Source organism: Gossypium hirsutum, chromosome D08, assembly GCF_007990345.1.
Source record: "Gossypium hirsutum isolate 1008001.06 chromosome D08, Gossypium_hirsutum_v2.1, whole genome shotgun sequence".
Taxonomy (NCBI): Eukaryota; Viridiplantae; Streptophyta; class Magnoliopsida; order Malvales; family Malvaceae; genus Gossypium; species Gossypium hirsutum.
The window spans coordinates 36,224,385-36,239,623 of record NC_053444.1 but is presented as its reverse complement, the minus strand read 5'-3'; the positions used below and the strand labels follow the sequence as shown (position 1 = coordinate 36,239,623).

General features: G+C 34.8%; 1 protein-coding gene across 1 annotated transcript; it reads right to left on the bottom strand.

Moving 5' to 3' along the window:
- Positions 1-12,384: 12,384 nt before the first annotated feature.
- Positions 12,385-13,893, bottom strand: LOC107919136 (transcription factor LAF1). Its single transcript, XM_016848663.2, has 3 exons — positions 13,694-13,893; positions 13,214-13,345; positions 12,385-13,119 (listed from the first exon to the last, which is right to left on the bottom strand). The coding sequence occupies exons 1-3, from the start codon at positions 13,827-13,829 to the stop codon at positions 13,085-13,087; spliced, it is 303 nt and encodes a 100-aa protein (XP_016704152.1). The 5' UTR covers positions 13,830-13,893; the 3' UTR covers positions 12,385-13,084.
- Positions 13,894-15,239: the final 1,346 nt, after the last annotated feature.

The following is a 15,239-nucleotide window of genomic DNA, read 5'->3' as shown; positions in this document are numbered from 1 at the left end:
CTCACAAACATAAAAATTACAATAAATAAGCTCAAAATGGACTTATATGCAAAAGGGAACTATGACCAAACCCTTCAAGCTCAAAATGGAGAATTCTCTTTTAATTTTTGGTGGAAGAACCATTAGAGAAGATGATGATAAATTTTGATTTTATTATTCATTAGTTTAGCTTTATTTAATTACAATTTTACCCTTTTAACAAACATACATTTTAACAATTTATAAGCCCTTAACCGTCCATCTATATTCATTATGGTCTAATTACTACATAAGTCCTCTCTCATTTAATATTTAAGCCTTGTCCATACCCTTAACCTAATTACAACATTTTAAAGACTTCTTGATTGGTGTGTTATCTCATTTTATAGCCGTGGAGATTTGATTTTCAAGCAAACCTATGGTAATGACATTTTTTGTTCAACGGTTGAGTGCATATTTCATGAACCCTAAACACTTTGAGAGCTTGAGTGAATCTTAGCGAGGATGTCAATTCTTATTGGTTTTGAATTTAAGGTAATTATTTTGATAAGGGGAGACACGTACATATTTTAGCTTTAAAAATTTAGTCTTGGATTGCTTGAATCTTTAGTGTCTTTTTAGTTGAATTTCTATTGCATGATTGTTTGCGAATTGCCTTGAAACATTATTGATGAAAATGACAAATTGAGAAAGTTAACTTGAATGTGGGTTGAGGATTTTGCTTGAGGACAAACAAACGCTTAAGTGTGGGGATGTTTGATAAATGCCAAAAGTACTATGTTTTAGCCTAATTCTTAATGCATTTTTGGATGATTATTTGATTTAAAATGGTGAATTTTATGCTCCTAATCGTTTAAATTCATGTTTATATACTTAGGAGAGCATTTGGGAGCAAAAGGAGCAAAAAACGAGCGAAAATTGAAAACTCGGAGCAAGTTTTAGGAGCCATATGGGCTGGGCTATTCCACATGAGCTGGACACACAGCTATGTGAGCCACACAGGCTGTCGTACGACCATTTGCCAGACCGTGTGGATTTTACGAACTGAACTCTGAAAATGCGAAAAAAACACAATTTTTAGGGTTTTCGGGCATTCTAAGACCTATGTATACCAAATATAAGAAGAGGAGAGTAAGCTGTCAGAGATATTGGAGAAAATAACTCGAAAAACACCATTGAAGTCGAATTTGAAGAAAATTTCCATCAAGATTAAAGGTCTCCTTTTGATTTTTTTTTAAGTTTATTATGAGTTTTCTTTTTTCTTGTGGTTATAATGTCTTTGAGATGTTTTTATTTGCTATCATGAGCTAATTTTCTAAATACCTATGGAGATAAACCCTAAGATGGATTCTGTCTTTCGATTTCTGTTTTACGCAATAAATACTTGGATCTTGTTCTCAATTTTGTGTGCTTAATTCTTGGTTTAATATTTCTAGACTATTAATCCATGTTGATGTGCTTGAATGGAAGAATGAAAAGTCCCTGTTTAAGAGTAGATCTAACATAATTGAGTGAAGTTACATGCAATCCTAGAAATAGGACGACATAAATCTACCGAATTAGAGTCAAATCTAATAGGGGGATCCATAGATCGAGTTAATGCAACAATAGGGGTTTTAATTAGAAAGAAATTTCAATTAATCAACATAGAGTCAGTTTCTTTTAGTCTTGAAAGAGATATTAGCATAATTTAGGGATTTCTATGGATTAAGATACTAAGTGAAGAAATTGTTTAATTCAAATTGATAAAGATAGATGAAATCTATGTGGATTCTTTCCTGGGTATTGTTTTGCTTCTTGGTTGTTAATCGTTTATTTTTCTTATTTGTTCTTTCTCGTGTTCTTTAATTAAATAATTTAGTTAATTATATTTTTAATCAAACTCTCCAATTTGTAGGTTAAATAATAGAAAGATGGTAATTACTAGTACTTTTAGTCCTCGTGGGAACGATATCTGTGCTCACCGTAGCTATACTATTAATTGATAGGTGCACTTGCCTTTGTCGAATTTTTAGTTGGTTTACTACTGCATCAAAGACTGAGCCACTTCGGTGGTTAATGTAATCTCCCGAATTCAGGTCTACCGTCTAGGCCGAGTTGGGGAGGTTACATAAAATATCATTTTGATTTTTTTTAAATTTTTGACAATAATTCTAAAAATTTAAAAATCTTAAAAATAAATATAAATTATTAAAAATATTTTAAAAATAAAATTTATAAATAAAAAAATTAAAAATATGTGTAAAAAATCTAAAAGTTTTACAAAAAAATCTTTAAAAAATCTATCAATCTTTCTAGTCGAAACCTAGAAATAGACTTGATCATGAGCCGAGCCACTCGCCCAGGCCCAAAATCCCACCCAAAAAGTGGGAGGGTTTAGGAAAAAAATATAGGCTTGAAAAATTAGCTTGGACAAAAAATAAGGCTCTTTTTCTAAACGGGCCGAGCATCGAATAAGAATTTTTTGGCTCAGGTCCGACCCGAATTTGGCTAAAAAAATTTGTCCCAGACGTTTGTTGTTGTTTTGATACTATTTTGTTGTTATTGTTTGGATATTGTATAACTCTTACTTTATTGTTGATTTTTCTACTAATTTAGAGGCATTTGTTTGCTAAGTTTCAACTATCTTAGTGTTATTTAAGTATAAAAATTTTTTAAATATATTTTTAATTTATTGGGAAACATTTATTTTAATGTTTTTAGTGCATTTGATGTATTATATTTTTTAAATTTGTCTTTATATAAAAAAACATAAAAATTTTTAATACGGGCGGGTCAAGCTTGAGTTTAGCATTTTTTATATGAGTCAGGCTTAGGCAAAATTTTAAGCTCATTTTTCGAGTTGGGCTCAGGCCTAAAAACAAGCCTAAAATTTTGCATCGACCTAACTTGAAATCTGCCTAGCCCATGATTAGGTCTACCCAGAAATCATCATCTTTTTATAAGACTTTCTTCCCTATTAGAAAACCTAGAAAAATGAAAAAGATTTCCCATGTTTGATTGAAGCCAAAAATAAATAAAAACTTGATTGAAGAAGAAAAAAAAAGGACTAAAAGTTTGATTACTCTCTTTCAAATTTCTCATGCATTCGTTAATGCTTAGTTTCATATTCATTGCTCATTCTTCCGACTAAAAGGTACAGTGAATTTTATTTAATGTTTACTTTGTTTTACTTTAGTAGATGCTCATCTTCGTATCTCCTATTCTTTCGTATCACCTGATGGTGTGTTATCACCATTGTAAAATTGCAATTACTCATTTACGCATCCCCTGAGCTATTACAAACTTTCTTATTTGAAGATCTTATTGTTTAATACACTAAGAAGTTTTATTCTTTAAGTTACTAGGTTTAACAAATTTTAGGTTTTGAAAATTTTAATATAAATTTCTAGGTTCTGAACGAGAATTCCATGGGTTTTGAAATTTTAGAAAATAATGTTTTAAATTTAAGGGCAAAAATAAAAGATAAAAAGTGACATTTTAATTTAAAATAAAACCCTCAAAACCATCAACATGTCTCTAGAGGTGGAGAAGCGGCGAAAGGAGCTTCTTGTCTTCATCTTCTTTGTCGCCATTTTATCTTTTGTTATCTTTTTTCCTTAAGAAATCAAAGCCAAATTTTCATTAAAACAAAATCAAATTAAGTTTTATTTAAAGTCAAAACTTACATTTAAGAAAACTCTTTTTTAGTGAATCATGACGTGTTTTATTTTTTTAAATGGAGCTATCTTTCAACAATAGGGAGACTTTTCCATTTTCACTAAAATTCTCGATTTGATGATAATTATTTAATGCAATGAGACATTAATCTTATATGTTGAAAACGCTCTCCAATGCAATTCTAAAAATACTCATTTCAATAAAATCATGGTTTTATGAGTGTTGAAATACAATCAAACCAAAGAAACAACATATTTACAGTAAACCAAATTGATAGTGGATTTATTTTTTAAAAATATTTTTAATACTTTTTAAAAATAAATTTACTGTAATTTTTAAGATTTTTTTAGAATTATGGTTAAAATTTTTTAAAGTATCAAAAAAAAACTTTAGCTATAGTTCAAGGGCTAAATTAGTAATTAACTATTTAAATTAATGTGTCACATCATCCTCTTAATAGTAGCTAACAGACAAGTGACCAAAATATAACAATTCGATAACGTTAATGATTATTATGTGACTTTTGAAAGTTGGGTGATTGAAATGTAATTTTAAACAAAGTTTAGGGACAATTGGTGTAGTTTACCCTAATTTTTTGTATTTTATCCCAACTTTTTAGAGTTCTTTTGCAAGTAATTTGAAAGAGGGTACTCCTTTTTTTAAAAAAAATATTTTACATGGGTTAGTCAATGGGTTATAGAGGGCTAAAAAATGATTATTGTTTTTAAATTTTTTTATTTTTAGAGTTAGGACTAAATTGATAAATTTTGTAAATATTAAGGGTCAAATTTATTGAATTTTTTAGAATTAGAACTAAAATAACAAGTTTTGTGAACATTGAGGGCTAAATTTGTTGAATTTTTAACATAATTTTTAATATTGTTTTGATATTTTTAATAATTTATAGTTACTTCTAAAATTTTAGAATTTTTTAGAATTATTATTAAAAAAATTAAAAGAAAATTAAAATGATATTTTAACTATAGTTCAGGGATTAAATTAATAATTAACCATTTAATTAATATTCCACGTGTTGAGGCTTATTTGCGCATTTCAAAATGTATAATGAATACTTTATCTATTTTTTCAGTAGAGAAATCGAAATGCAATCCTCCCTTAAGTACAAGGTATTCATGATACTTTATCGAAATTTTGCATAGGGAAATTCATGGGCCAAATTACTAATAAAAGCCCCTTTTTTTTGATAATTACGGAAATGGGCCGGTTTTTTAATTATTTACCAGAATGGGCCATTTTTCGCGAAATCGCTGCCACGTCAGCGCGATGTCGGGGTACATGACAGGAGATCGCGACCACGTCAGCGCGACCTGCTGACGTGGAAGGAAATCGCGTTCTCAAGGACGCGATTTCCCTCCACGTCGGCAGGTCGCGCTGACGTGGACGCGATTTGCCCCGCGCGTGAACAGTGCCCAACGGTCAAAAAATTGACCGTTGGCCTCCCCCCCCCCAACGGTAAATTTTTTTTAAACTATATAAACCCCCACCCCTTTTATTTTCACAAACAAATTCTCTCAATTTCTTCAAAAATTCTCTCAATTCCCTTCAAAATTTCTCTCAATTTCCTTCCAAAATTATCTCAAACTCTCAAATTCCTTCCAAAATCCTCTCAATTTCCTTCAAAAAATCTCCAAATCCATATTAAATTTATTTTTCCATTAAATTTCATTTTTTAAAGAAAATTATACAATTTTTTTATTTTTTTTAAATAATTTTAAAATTTTTAAAATTTTCAACAATGGCCGGATCATTAATTCGTCTTGATAAGAATCTCATATCGGTGGAGCAAATGAACATGGTAAGTATTAAATTTAAATTTTAAATTTTATTTAAGATATTTTTATTTATGTATTTTTAGATATTTATTAATTTATTTTTTGTTATAAAAGGATAAAGATCGCGTATTGAAATGCAATATTCGGAATATGCATGCTCCTCCATCACCGTTAGTAGAGAACTACCTCCGGGAACCGGGATTTTGGCACGTGGCGACGGTAGGCCGGGGATGCAAGTTGGAGCCGAAACTGATCAGTGCGTTGATCGAGAGGTGGAGACCCGAGACGCACACATTTCATCTTCCATGTGGAGAGTGCACTATCACTCTAGAAGATGTCCATTTGCATTTGGGATTGCCGGTGGACGGGCACCCAGTGACCGGGTCTGCCCAATCTAGCAATTGGGAGGCGGTGTGCTACGAGCTTTTGGGCGCCATTCCGGATAAAATGGATGGAGGTAAGGTGGAGATGGGCTGGTTACGTGCGACCTTCCCCGATCTGAATGAAAATTCAACCGAAATTGAAAGAATCCGATATGCTCGAGCATACATTCTTCAAATAATTGGAGGCTATCTCATGGCGGACACGTCACGGAGCCGTGTACATCTAAGGTGGCTGCTAAAACTCGTTGATTTTAGAGGAGCCGGCGAATTTAGTTGGGGGTCTGCTGTCTTCGCAACATTATATCGGGAGATGTGCGGGGCGACCAAACCGACGAGAGCAAAAATCGGAGGATGCCTGTCACTACTGCAATCATGGGCACGGTTTCGCTTTCCATTTCTACGTCCTCGAGTGAACCACCCATATACATTCCCACTCGTAACGAGGTAAATTTTATATTACATTTTGAAATTGTTATGTAGATTTTGTAAGAATAAAAGTATGCTAAAAATTCATTTAATTAGGTGGAACCATCCGGCGAGTTATCGTGGATTACCGTCTGAACTTGAAGATATACGGCTTCTATTGGACCAACGGTCGGAAGCAGAAGTAAGTATTATTGCAAATAGATATTTCCATAAATTCGCTAGTGGATTGATATTTAGTATTATGTATATAAGTAATATTTCTATCATGTTCATGTATTTTCAATGGACACCATACGAGGATCCGGCAATCCGGGCAGTAATCCCAGAAGAGTTTTTACAAAACCCTAACTCTTGGCACGTGAAAGTGGTGTTGATCAACTACGCAACTGTGGAGCCCCACCAGACAGACAGAGTCCTACGACAGTTTGGATGTAGACAACCGATCCTTGCGGACCCTGAGGTGTTTGACGAGCACCACAAAATCGACCTTCGGCTATTAGGTACGGATTGGCCTAGATACTGGTCAGAGTACACGGAAATGTGGGAATATCGGCATGAGTATCTACCTACTCGGGAACAAATCATCGTTCCCGAGTTAGCATGCGTTCCAGAATACATGTCATGGTTTAGGATCCATGGGAAGCCGTATTTACTTACGCCAGAGGAGAGGCGGCGGCAAATACGTGTCGGAAGGGAAAGGCGCGGGCCTCTAAATCCAAGGGGACAAGAGTACGAGGGCAGCCCATCAACGAGGCCCAGACATTCAGCTGGCTCATCATCAGCGGCCATGGAAGCATCGTCCCCAACGAGAGCACCGACGCAGTCACCTGATGTAGCAATTCAACAGATGATACCCACGCAATCGCCTTTCCCTATGATGTCAGGTATGTTTCCTAGCCCTTATATGTACCCTAACCCGTACATGTATCCTTTTCCGAATCCTATGGCAGGTTGGAGCCAAATGGCCGGATCAGCTCCATTTCCTGTAATGCCGAGTGGACCACCGATAACTAGGCCATCGCCGCAGGAGGGGTTGCAAGGGGGGCCGTCGGGGAGCTCTCCTTTTTACCAATCTCCAGCAACGCATGGCTTTCAAACTCCGTCGCCGTTCATGATGCAAACACCTCCACATTCACTATTCTTTGAAGGTGGATCATCGTCCCAAGTCCGACAAGCGGATGCCGAACCGGAAGAACAACAATCACCACCCGAGGAAGAACAACCGCCGCCGGAAGATAGAGGAAGGAGGAATCCAACGCGTAACCGTCGACGGCCGCCATGTGGAACCGAATCCCCCGGTCATAGACATTGACTATCGTATTAACATGTATCAATACCCATGTACACGATATAGACGTTAATGGCGATGTAATACACATAGAAATTTTTCCGAGTTTTTTTGACATTATTTGATTAAAAACCCTAACCTAACCTAATTGAATTAAAAACCCTAACTTAATTGAATTAAAAACCCTAACTTAATTGAATTAAAAACCCTAACCTAATTGAATTAAAAACCCTAACTTAATTGAATTAAAAACCCTAACCTAATTGAATTAAAAACTCTAACCTAATTGAATTAAAAACCCTAACCTAACTTAATTTAATTATAAACCCTAACCTAATTGAATTAAAAACCCTAACCTAACTTAATTGAATTAAAAACCCTAACCTAATTGAATTAAAAACCCTAACCTAACTTAATTTAATTATAAACCCTAACCTAATTGAATTAAAAACCCTAACCTAACCTAATTTAATTAAAAACCCTAACCTAATTGAATTAAAAACCCTAACTTAATTGAATTAAAAACCCTAACCTAATTGAATTAAAAACCCTAACCTAACTTAATTGAATTAAAAACCCTAACCTAATTGAATTAAAAACCCTAACCTAATTGAATTAAAAACCCTAACCTAACTTAATTTAATTAAAAACCCTAACCTAATTGAATTAAAAACCCTAACTTAATTGAATTAAAAACCCTAACCTAACCTAATTTAATTAAAAACCCTAACCTAACTTAATTGAATTAAAAACCCTAACCTAATTGAATTAAAAACCCTAACCTAATTGAATTAAAAACCCTAACCTAACTTAATTTAATTATAAACCCTAACCTAATTGAATTAAAAACCCTAACCTAACTTAATTGAATTAAAAACCCTAACCTAATTGAATTAAAAACCCTAACCTAACTTAATTTAATTAAAAACCCTAACCTAATTGAATTAAAAACCCTAACCTAACTTAATTGAATTAAAAACCCTAACCTAACTTAATTGAATTATAAACCCTAACCTAATTGAATTAAAAACCCTAACCTAACTTAATTGAATTAAAAACCCTAACCTAATTGAATTAAAAACCCTAACCTAACTTAATTGAATTATAGACCCTAACCTAATTGAATTAAAAACCCTAACCTAACCTAATTTAATTAAAAACCCTAACCTAATTGAATTAAAAACCCTAACTTAATTGAATTAAAAACCCTAACCTAATTGAATTAAAAACCCTAACCTAACTTAATTTAATTATAAACCCTAACCTAATTGAATTAAAAACCCTAACCTAATTGAATTAAAAACCCTAACCTGACCTAATTTAATTAAAAACCCTAACTTAATTGAATTAAAAACCCTAACTTAATTGAATTAAAACCCTAACCTAATTGAATTAAAAACCCTAACCTAACCTAATTGAATTAAAAACCCTAACTTAATTGAATTAAAAACCCTAACCTAATTGAATTAAAAACCCTGACCTAACTTAATTTAATTATAAACCCTAACCTAATTGAATTAAAAACCCTAACCTAATTGAATTAAAAACCCTAACCTAACTTAATTTAATTAAAAACCCTAACTTAATTGAATTGAAAACTCTAACTTAATTGAATTAAAAACCCTAACCTAATTGAATTAAAAACCCTAACCTAACCTAATTTAATTAAAAACCCTAACCTAATTGAATTAAAAACCCTAACCTAACTTAATTTAATTATAAACCCTAACCTAATTGAATTAAAAACCCGTACCTAACTTAACTTAATTTAATTAAAAACCCTAACCCTAACATACAACAGCGGATTTGATAATCTTACTAACCATTCAAGAAATTGTAGTTTTACATAATGTTGGATTTCGTAAACTGTTTTGACTGGTACTAACATTTAAGAAATTGTAGTAATTTGATAATTTTACTAACAATTAATACAATTATCAATTAATAATTGAATAAAAGTAGCTTTTTCTATAATTACATTCAACTATTGTGATTAGGGCATGATCGACTTGTATGGCCTGGGTTTCTACACCATCCGCACAATTTCTGTTGACTGGCTATTTCTCAGATATCCATATTGTTCCGTATTCTAGTGGAGAAAGGTCGACCCTTCGGCTTGCGACGCAATTCTCTATCCGGTAACAGCTTAAAAGGAGCAAGAGATACGGGCGGCCACTTACGTTCATCTGGGACCGGTGGGAAAACGTGTCTCCATACGTTGTACATGTTTTCTAATTTGTACACTTCGTCCACATAACTAAGCGGATCTAGGCGGAGTTTCTGATAGGCTGCAATAACATGAGCGCATGGATAACGAAGTGCATCGAACTTCCCACAGTCACAAATCCCAACATTTGGCTACGGATATTGGCAATTATCACCGGCACTGAAGTCTGAGGATCTGCTTTTATCGTGGGCAGTATCAAGCTAGCCAACATAGCTGAATCCATTTTTGGATGATCTTCTGAAACACCTACAGAGGGAGGGAGTACATTAAATAATGCAACATTGGAAAATAAAAATATTATTCAGAGACATGCTCAACTGTACCTGCAACACATGTATGTGGACCTCTGTACTTTTTTATCTCCCACAACCCTGTCCTCTTCCTTAACGAGGCGACGACTTTCCATGAACATGTGCCGTCTTGCACCGCACACTTCGCCTCAAACATTTCAGATTTTGATTTAACGACGTGGTAATTAACGCCGTTTCTGATGCTATGCTGTTTCAAAGCACCAATAAAACTATCCTTATTGGTAAACTGATTACCAACTTCAAGTTCACCGAGATCTACCCCCGAACTTGTACGATCGCGCACCCGGTGTGGTAGATCTGGAAACTCTAACGCATCATCATTTGACAGATCGACATTATGCATGTGGGCTGGAGGTGAGTATGCTCTGAATCGTGGATTTTCTTCATCATCTGCACTCCTATCACCATCTTCACCTTCCGTTGGAATAGGCTCCGGTTCAGAAAATAATCCCACCTCTGCACCATCCGGCCCGGGCTCTCGAGGTGGATCAACATCGAAGTCACCTTCTGACCCACAATCATCTGCAGCGTAGGACGTCCCCTCACCGGTTGATGTCGTAGGTAGTACGTCATCCCTTCTTCTGGGCATTTGATAACGTCCCCAATTGGATGTAGATTGCCATCTAGTAGAACTTGATGCAGAACCCCAGCTCGTATTTCCTGCGTCAAACGTCGAGCCACCGACGTACATGTCCCATCCACCGACAGAGTGTCTTGGGGGGGAAGTGCATTCGACACCGCTACCGAACATGGGCTGTTCCGTATTTTGTAACACGCTAACCGAGTGTCGGCCAGGGGTTGTGTATACATCTCGAACACCGGACGAAAGTACATCAGTAGACGACGTAAATTGTACATATAACTCAATATAAGTTGCTCCGCTAGCAAGATGAGTCTGCACCATTGCCTCCAAGCTACGAGCACCTTTTACGTCGAACAATTCATATGTCACCGGATCAACAGAAGAACAAAATCGATACGTCATTGACAGAACTTTCATTGGCGTCGTTCCGAAGATTTTACGCCTAATTCTTTTACGGAGTTCTGTCAAATCTATGTTTTGGCTAAATGACAGTCGCACCGTATTCTCCGACAAAAAAACAACACCATTCTCGGTGTGGCAAACCTCACCATCGTAGTAAATAACAGCACTAATACGTTCACTCATTTTGAAACTCTAAGTTTCTTAGCCTCTCTAAAATGTTTCTGCTGTGAGTTATGCATTCTGTGGAACATTTTCTGCCTAATTTATAGCCTCAGCCCAAACTTGCTACTGTAGCAAAATCGCGTCCACGAGGCCGCAATTTGACACTATTTGCTCAGAAACGTAAAAAAAAAATATTTCCAACATGACCAACTGTAGCGAAATCGCGTCCACGAGGGCGCGATTTAACAATTTCTGCCCAATATAGCATCCTTGTATCAGCGATTTTATACTATTTGCTCAGAAAACGTCAAAAAAATTTATTTCTTACATGACCACTATAGCGAAATCGCGTCCACAAGGCCACGATTTCACAATTTCTTCTCAAATAGCATCTTAGTAGAAGCGATTTCCCACTATTTGACCGGATACGTCAACTCGAAAAATTTTTTTCCGGGACCCCTAACCCCTAAAAAGCCTGCACCCTAAACCCTAAAAGCCAGAAAACACAAACGTAAAATCAGCGTCAAAATCGCGTCCCCGGTACCGCACTACGTCGGCAGGTCGCGCTTACGTGGACGCGATCTCCTGTCAAGTTCCCCGACATCGCGCTGACGTGGACGCGATTTTGCGGAAAATGGCCCATTCCGGTAAATAATTAAAAAACCGGCCTATTTCCGTAATTATTAAAAAAATGGGCTTTTTTTGGTAATTTGGCCAAATTCATGAACGAACTGACCAGCTTACTAAGCAAGTAATAGATACATACGAACAAACTGTTAGCAACATGGGCCCATAACCTACTGAAATATTTGGGCTAACTAAGCCTGTCTACTTCCTCTACGATCGATCCTACCCATTTTAAAACTCAAACTCTTGCAACATCTTTTTCTATGACGTTCCGGTATATTTGATGATCAGTTATTCCTTAAAAGTAGGCAGCTTGGCCTGATCAGATATGGTTAATTTTAGGATGGCTGAGCCTCTCGGATTTTCACTGGTATGCATGAGTTTTTCTCTAGTGGATCCTATCAGAATGTATTTTAGTATAGGAAGGTAATAATTGTACTCCTTGAAACAAAAAAGAGTTAAAAGCCAAAGTTTGACCCCTTCCACATAACTATTCCCACTGTGCTGCGATTGAGTTCTTTTAGAAGGTCAATGAAACCATAAAGTTCCTTTTTTGTCACATAAAAACACTTCTTATAGGACAAAAAGCTAAATGAAAATTTCAGAAATATTAAAGTTTTCCTGTTAAAACAAAGAAATTGAGAATCTTGAATCTGTACTTTTGATAATAAAAAAACACAAGGTAGCACCCATGGAGATTTGGCCTTGTATGTACATTCCCTCATTATTCATACTGAAATCACTAATATGTTTTGAACAAAAAAAGAAAGAAAGAATCAGTACATCTGTCTTTATTATTCCCACTTAGAACCAATAAAGTCGTTCCCTGAAATCTGGGATTCAAACTTGAACAATTGGTTTACTGAGGCATCGTTTAGCAGATCCTGAAGATCAGTGCCAAATCCTCCCTCATTGAATACAAAACCATTCATGAAAGGATCCTGGAAGCTGGAAGTTGAAGCTTGATTATATCCATCAGAGTAAGCCGCTGGCTTACTTCCACCTTCCTCATCAAGCGATAGCCACTCTGCGAATAAAAGCTTCGGCAGTGGGCTTCGTTGGGGCAAGTCAAAATGCATTGGAACAGCTTGATCAGTAGCAAAGCTTGCCGATTGGTCCGTAAGGTTTTGAGGGAGCACACTAGATTCTGAGGTTGAAGATGTGTGTTGAGCTTCCACATTTTCAACTTTTGCGATCCTTTACTTCAGATAAGAATGCCAGTAGTTCTTAATCTCATTATCTGTTATTCCAGGCAAATTTTGTGCAATTCGGGACCATCTATTCAATAAAAAGACCAGACATCTTCGTTAGTTCCTTGTAAAACTGAGGATATATATAATAATTCTTCACAATTAATGACAAGTGTACGTACTATTGTTGCCTAACAAATGATGAAGGGAGAGGATAGCGTCGTCCTCTTGGGGAGTAAACATCCCTCGTTTTAATCCAGGCCTCAAGTAATTAATCCACCTTAGTCTGCAGCTCTTCCCATTCCTCTGCAATCCTGGATATCCATGCATCTATCATATTAATTCATACCCTGTTTTCGTCATTTCACTCATCATCACCCTCTCTCACTTGCACTTTACAGGGACAGGGTACGATGAAAGAAACAGTCGCTGTCTTTAACTCAAGAAATTTCTTGAATATTTTGGACAGACACTGACAGCCAAACCAAAGTAGAAAAAGTTTAATCCCATGACCATTACACATAAAATAAATAAGTGTACCACCTTAGGTTCAGATTCATTGGCTAAGGAATGCTTCTAACAAGTCAAATTAATAGTGGTGGTGATAAGCATGAGCTACACAAATATTGCAGGGAAGTTAATACGAATACAAGAAAACAGACCTGCATTGATGGGAACAGAGCTCCAGCAAAAATGGCCATGTTTGAGGACATAGTTTTTGAGCTTTAGGTCTTCTTCAGGTGACCATAACCCCTTCCTGTGCTTAGCTTTTGGCTTCTCACATGGCTTGCAACCCATTTCTTGACTTATTACAAAGAAGAGAGAAAGGCGGGCAGTCGGTATGAGAAGCAGCAAAAGCAATAAATAGCCCACCCAAAACGTTAAACAAAAAAAAATAAAAAGAAAACCTTATGAAATAAATACTATCTTATTGACTTTCTCATACCTAACCTACAACTACAAGGTCTTTAATTATGTATTGGTTGGACCACTTAAGTCTGAGCTGCAAATGCACGTGTTTTTTTTATTACTTTAATGATCTCTACTGATCAATGTAAAACCAGAAGACAAAAAACAAACAGTATGATGAAATTGAATAATTCATTTTGTACTTAATTAAAATGATTAATTTAATCTTTATATATTACTATGCCAAACTGGAATTATTTTTATTTGTATAAAATAAGTTTAAAAAATTATCATAATTCATAAATGGAATTATTTCCAAAAAATTGATTGTCTTGTGGAATTTATTTATAATAATAATAATTTAATGGGTAAACTATAAAAGAGGTTACCCAATTATAGATTTTCTTTTTCATTTTTGATCATACAACTATAAAAAGTTATAAAATTTTCACTCAATTATTCAATTTTGTCTTTTCTGATCCTAACAAACTAACGTAAAAATAGAAACACCTAAAAATTTTAATATAGTTGGGTGACAAAAAAGACATAATTAAATAGTTAAGTGACCATTTGTAACTTTTCATAGTTGAGTGAACAATAAACAATTTACTAATAATTAAATGATCATTTTGTAACATTCATAATTGGGTGACTATTACTGTAGTGTAACATAATGCAAAAGAAAATATTGTTTTCCTTATGAATTCTAGACTTGCCCATAAGCCGGGCCACCCGACCCAAAGGCTCGCCCGAAAAGTGGGAGGATTTGGATAAAAATATAGACCAAAAAAATGGGCTTGGGCAAAAAAATAGGACTTGTTTTAAAAATGGGTCAGGCCTCGGGTAAGACATTTTTGGCTCGAGCCCGGCCTAAATTCACAAAATTACAAAAGAAAAAATTGCTATTTTTTTTGTTATTTTAATGATATTTTCTTATTGTTTTCTCCGTATTTTGCTACCATTTTCACTATTATGTTGCTACTATTTCGTTGTTATTGTTTAGATATTGTGTAACACTTGTTTTATTGTTAATTTTATTATTATTTTAGGGACATTTTCTTGTTAAGTTGCATCTATCTTAGTATTATTTAAGTATACATATTTTTTAAAATTTATTTTCAATTTGTTCTGAAATATTTTAATGTTTTTAGTATTTTTGATGTATTATATATTTTTTAAAATTATGTAAAAACTAATATAATATAAAAATAATAATATGGGCAAGTCGGGTCGGGCTCGAATTTTAGTATTTTTATCCGGGCTGGGCTTGGACAAATTTTTAGGCCCACTTTTCAGGTC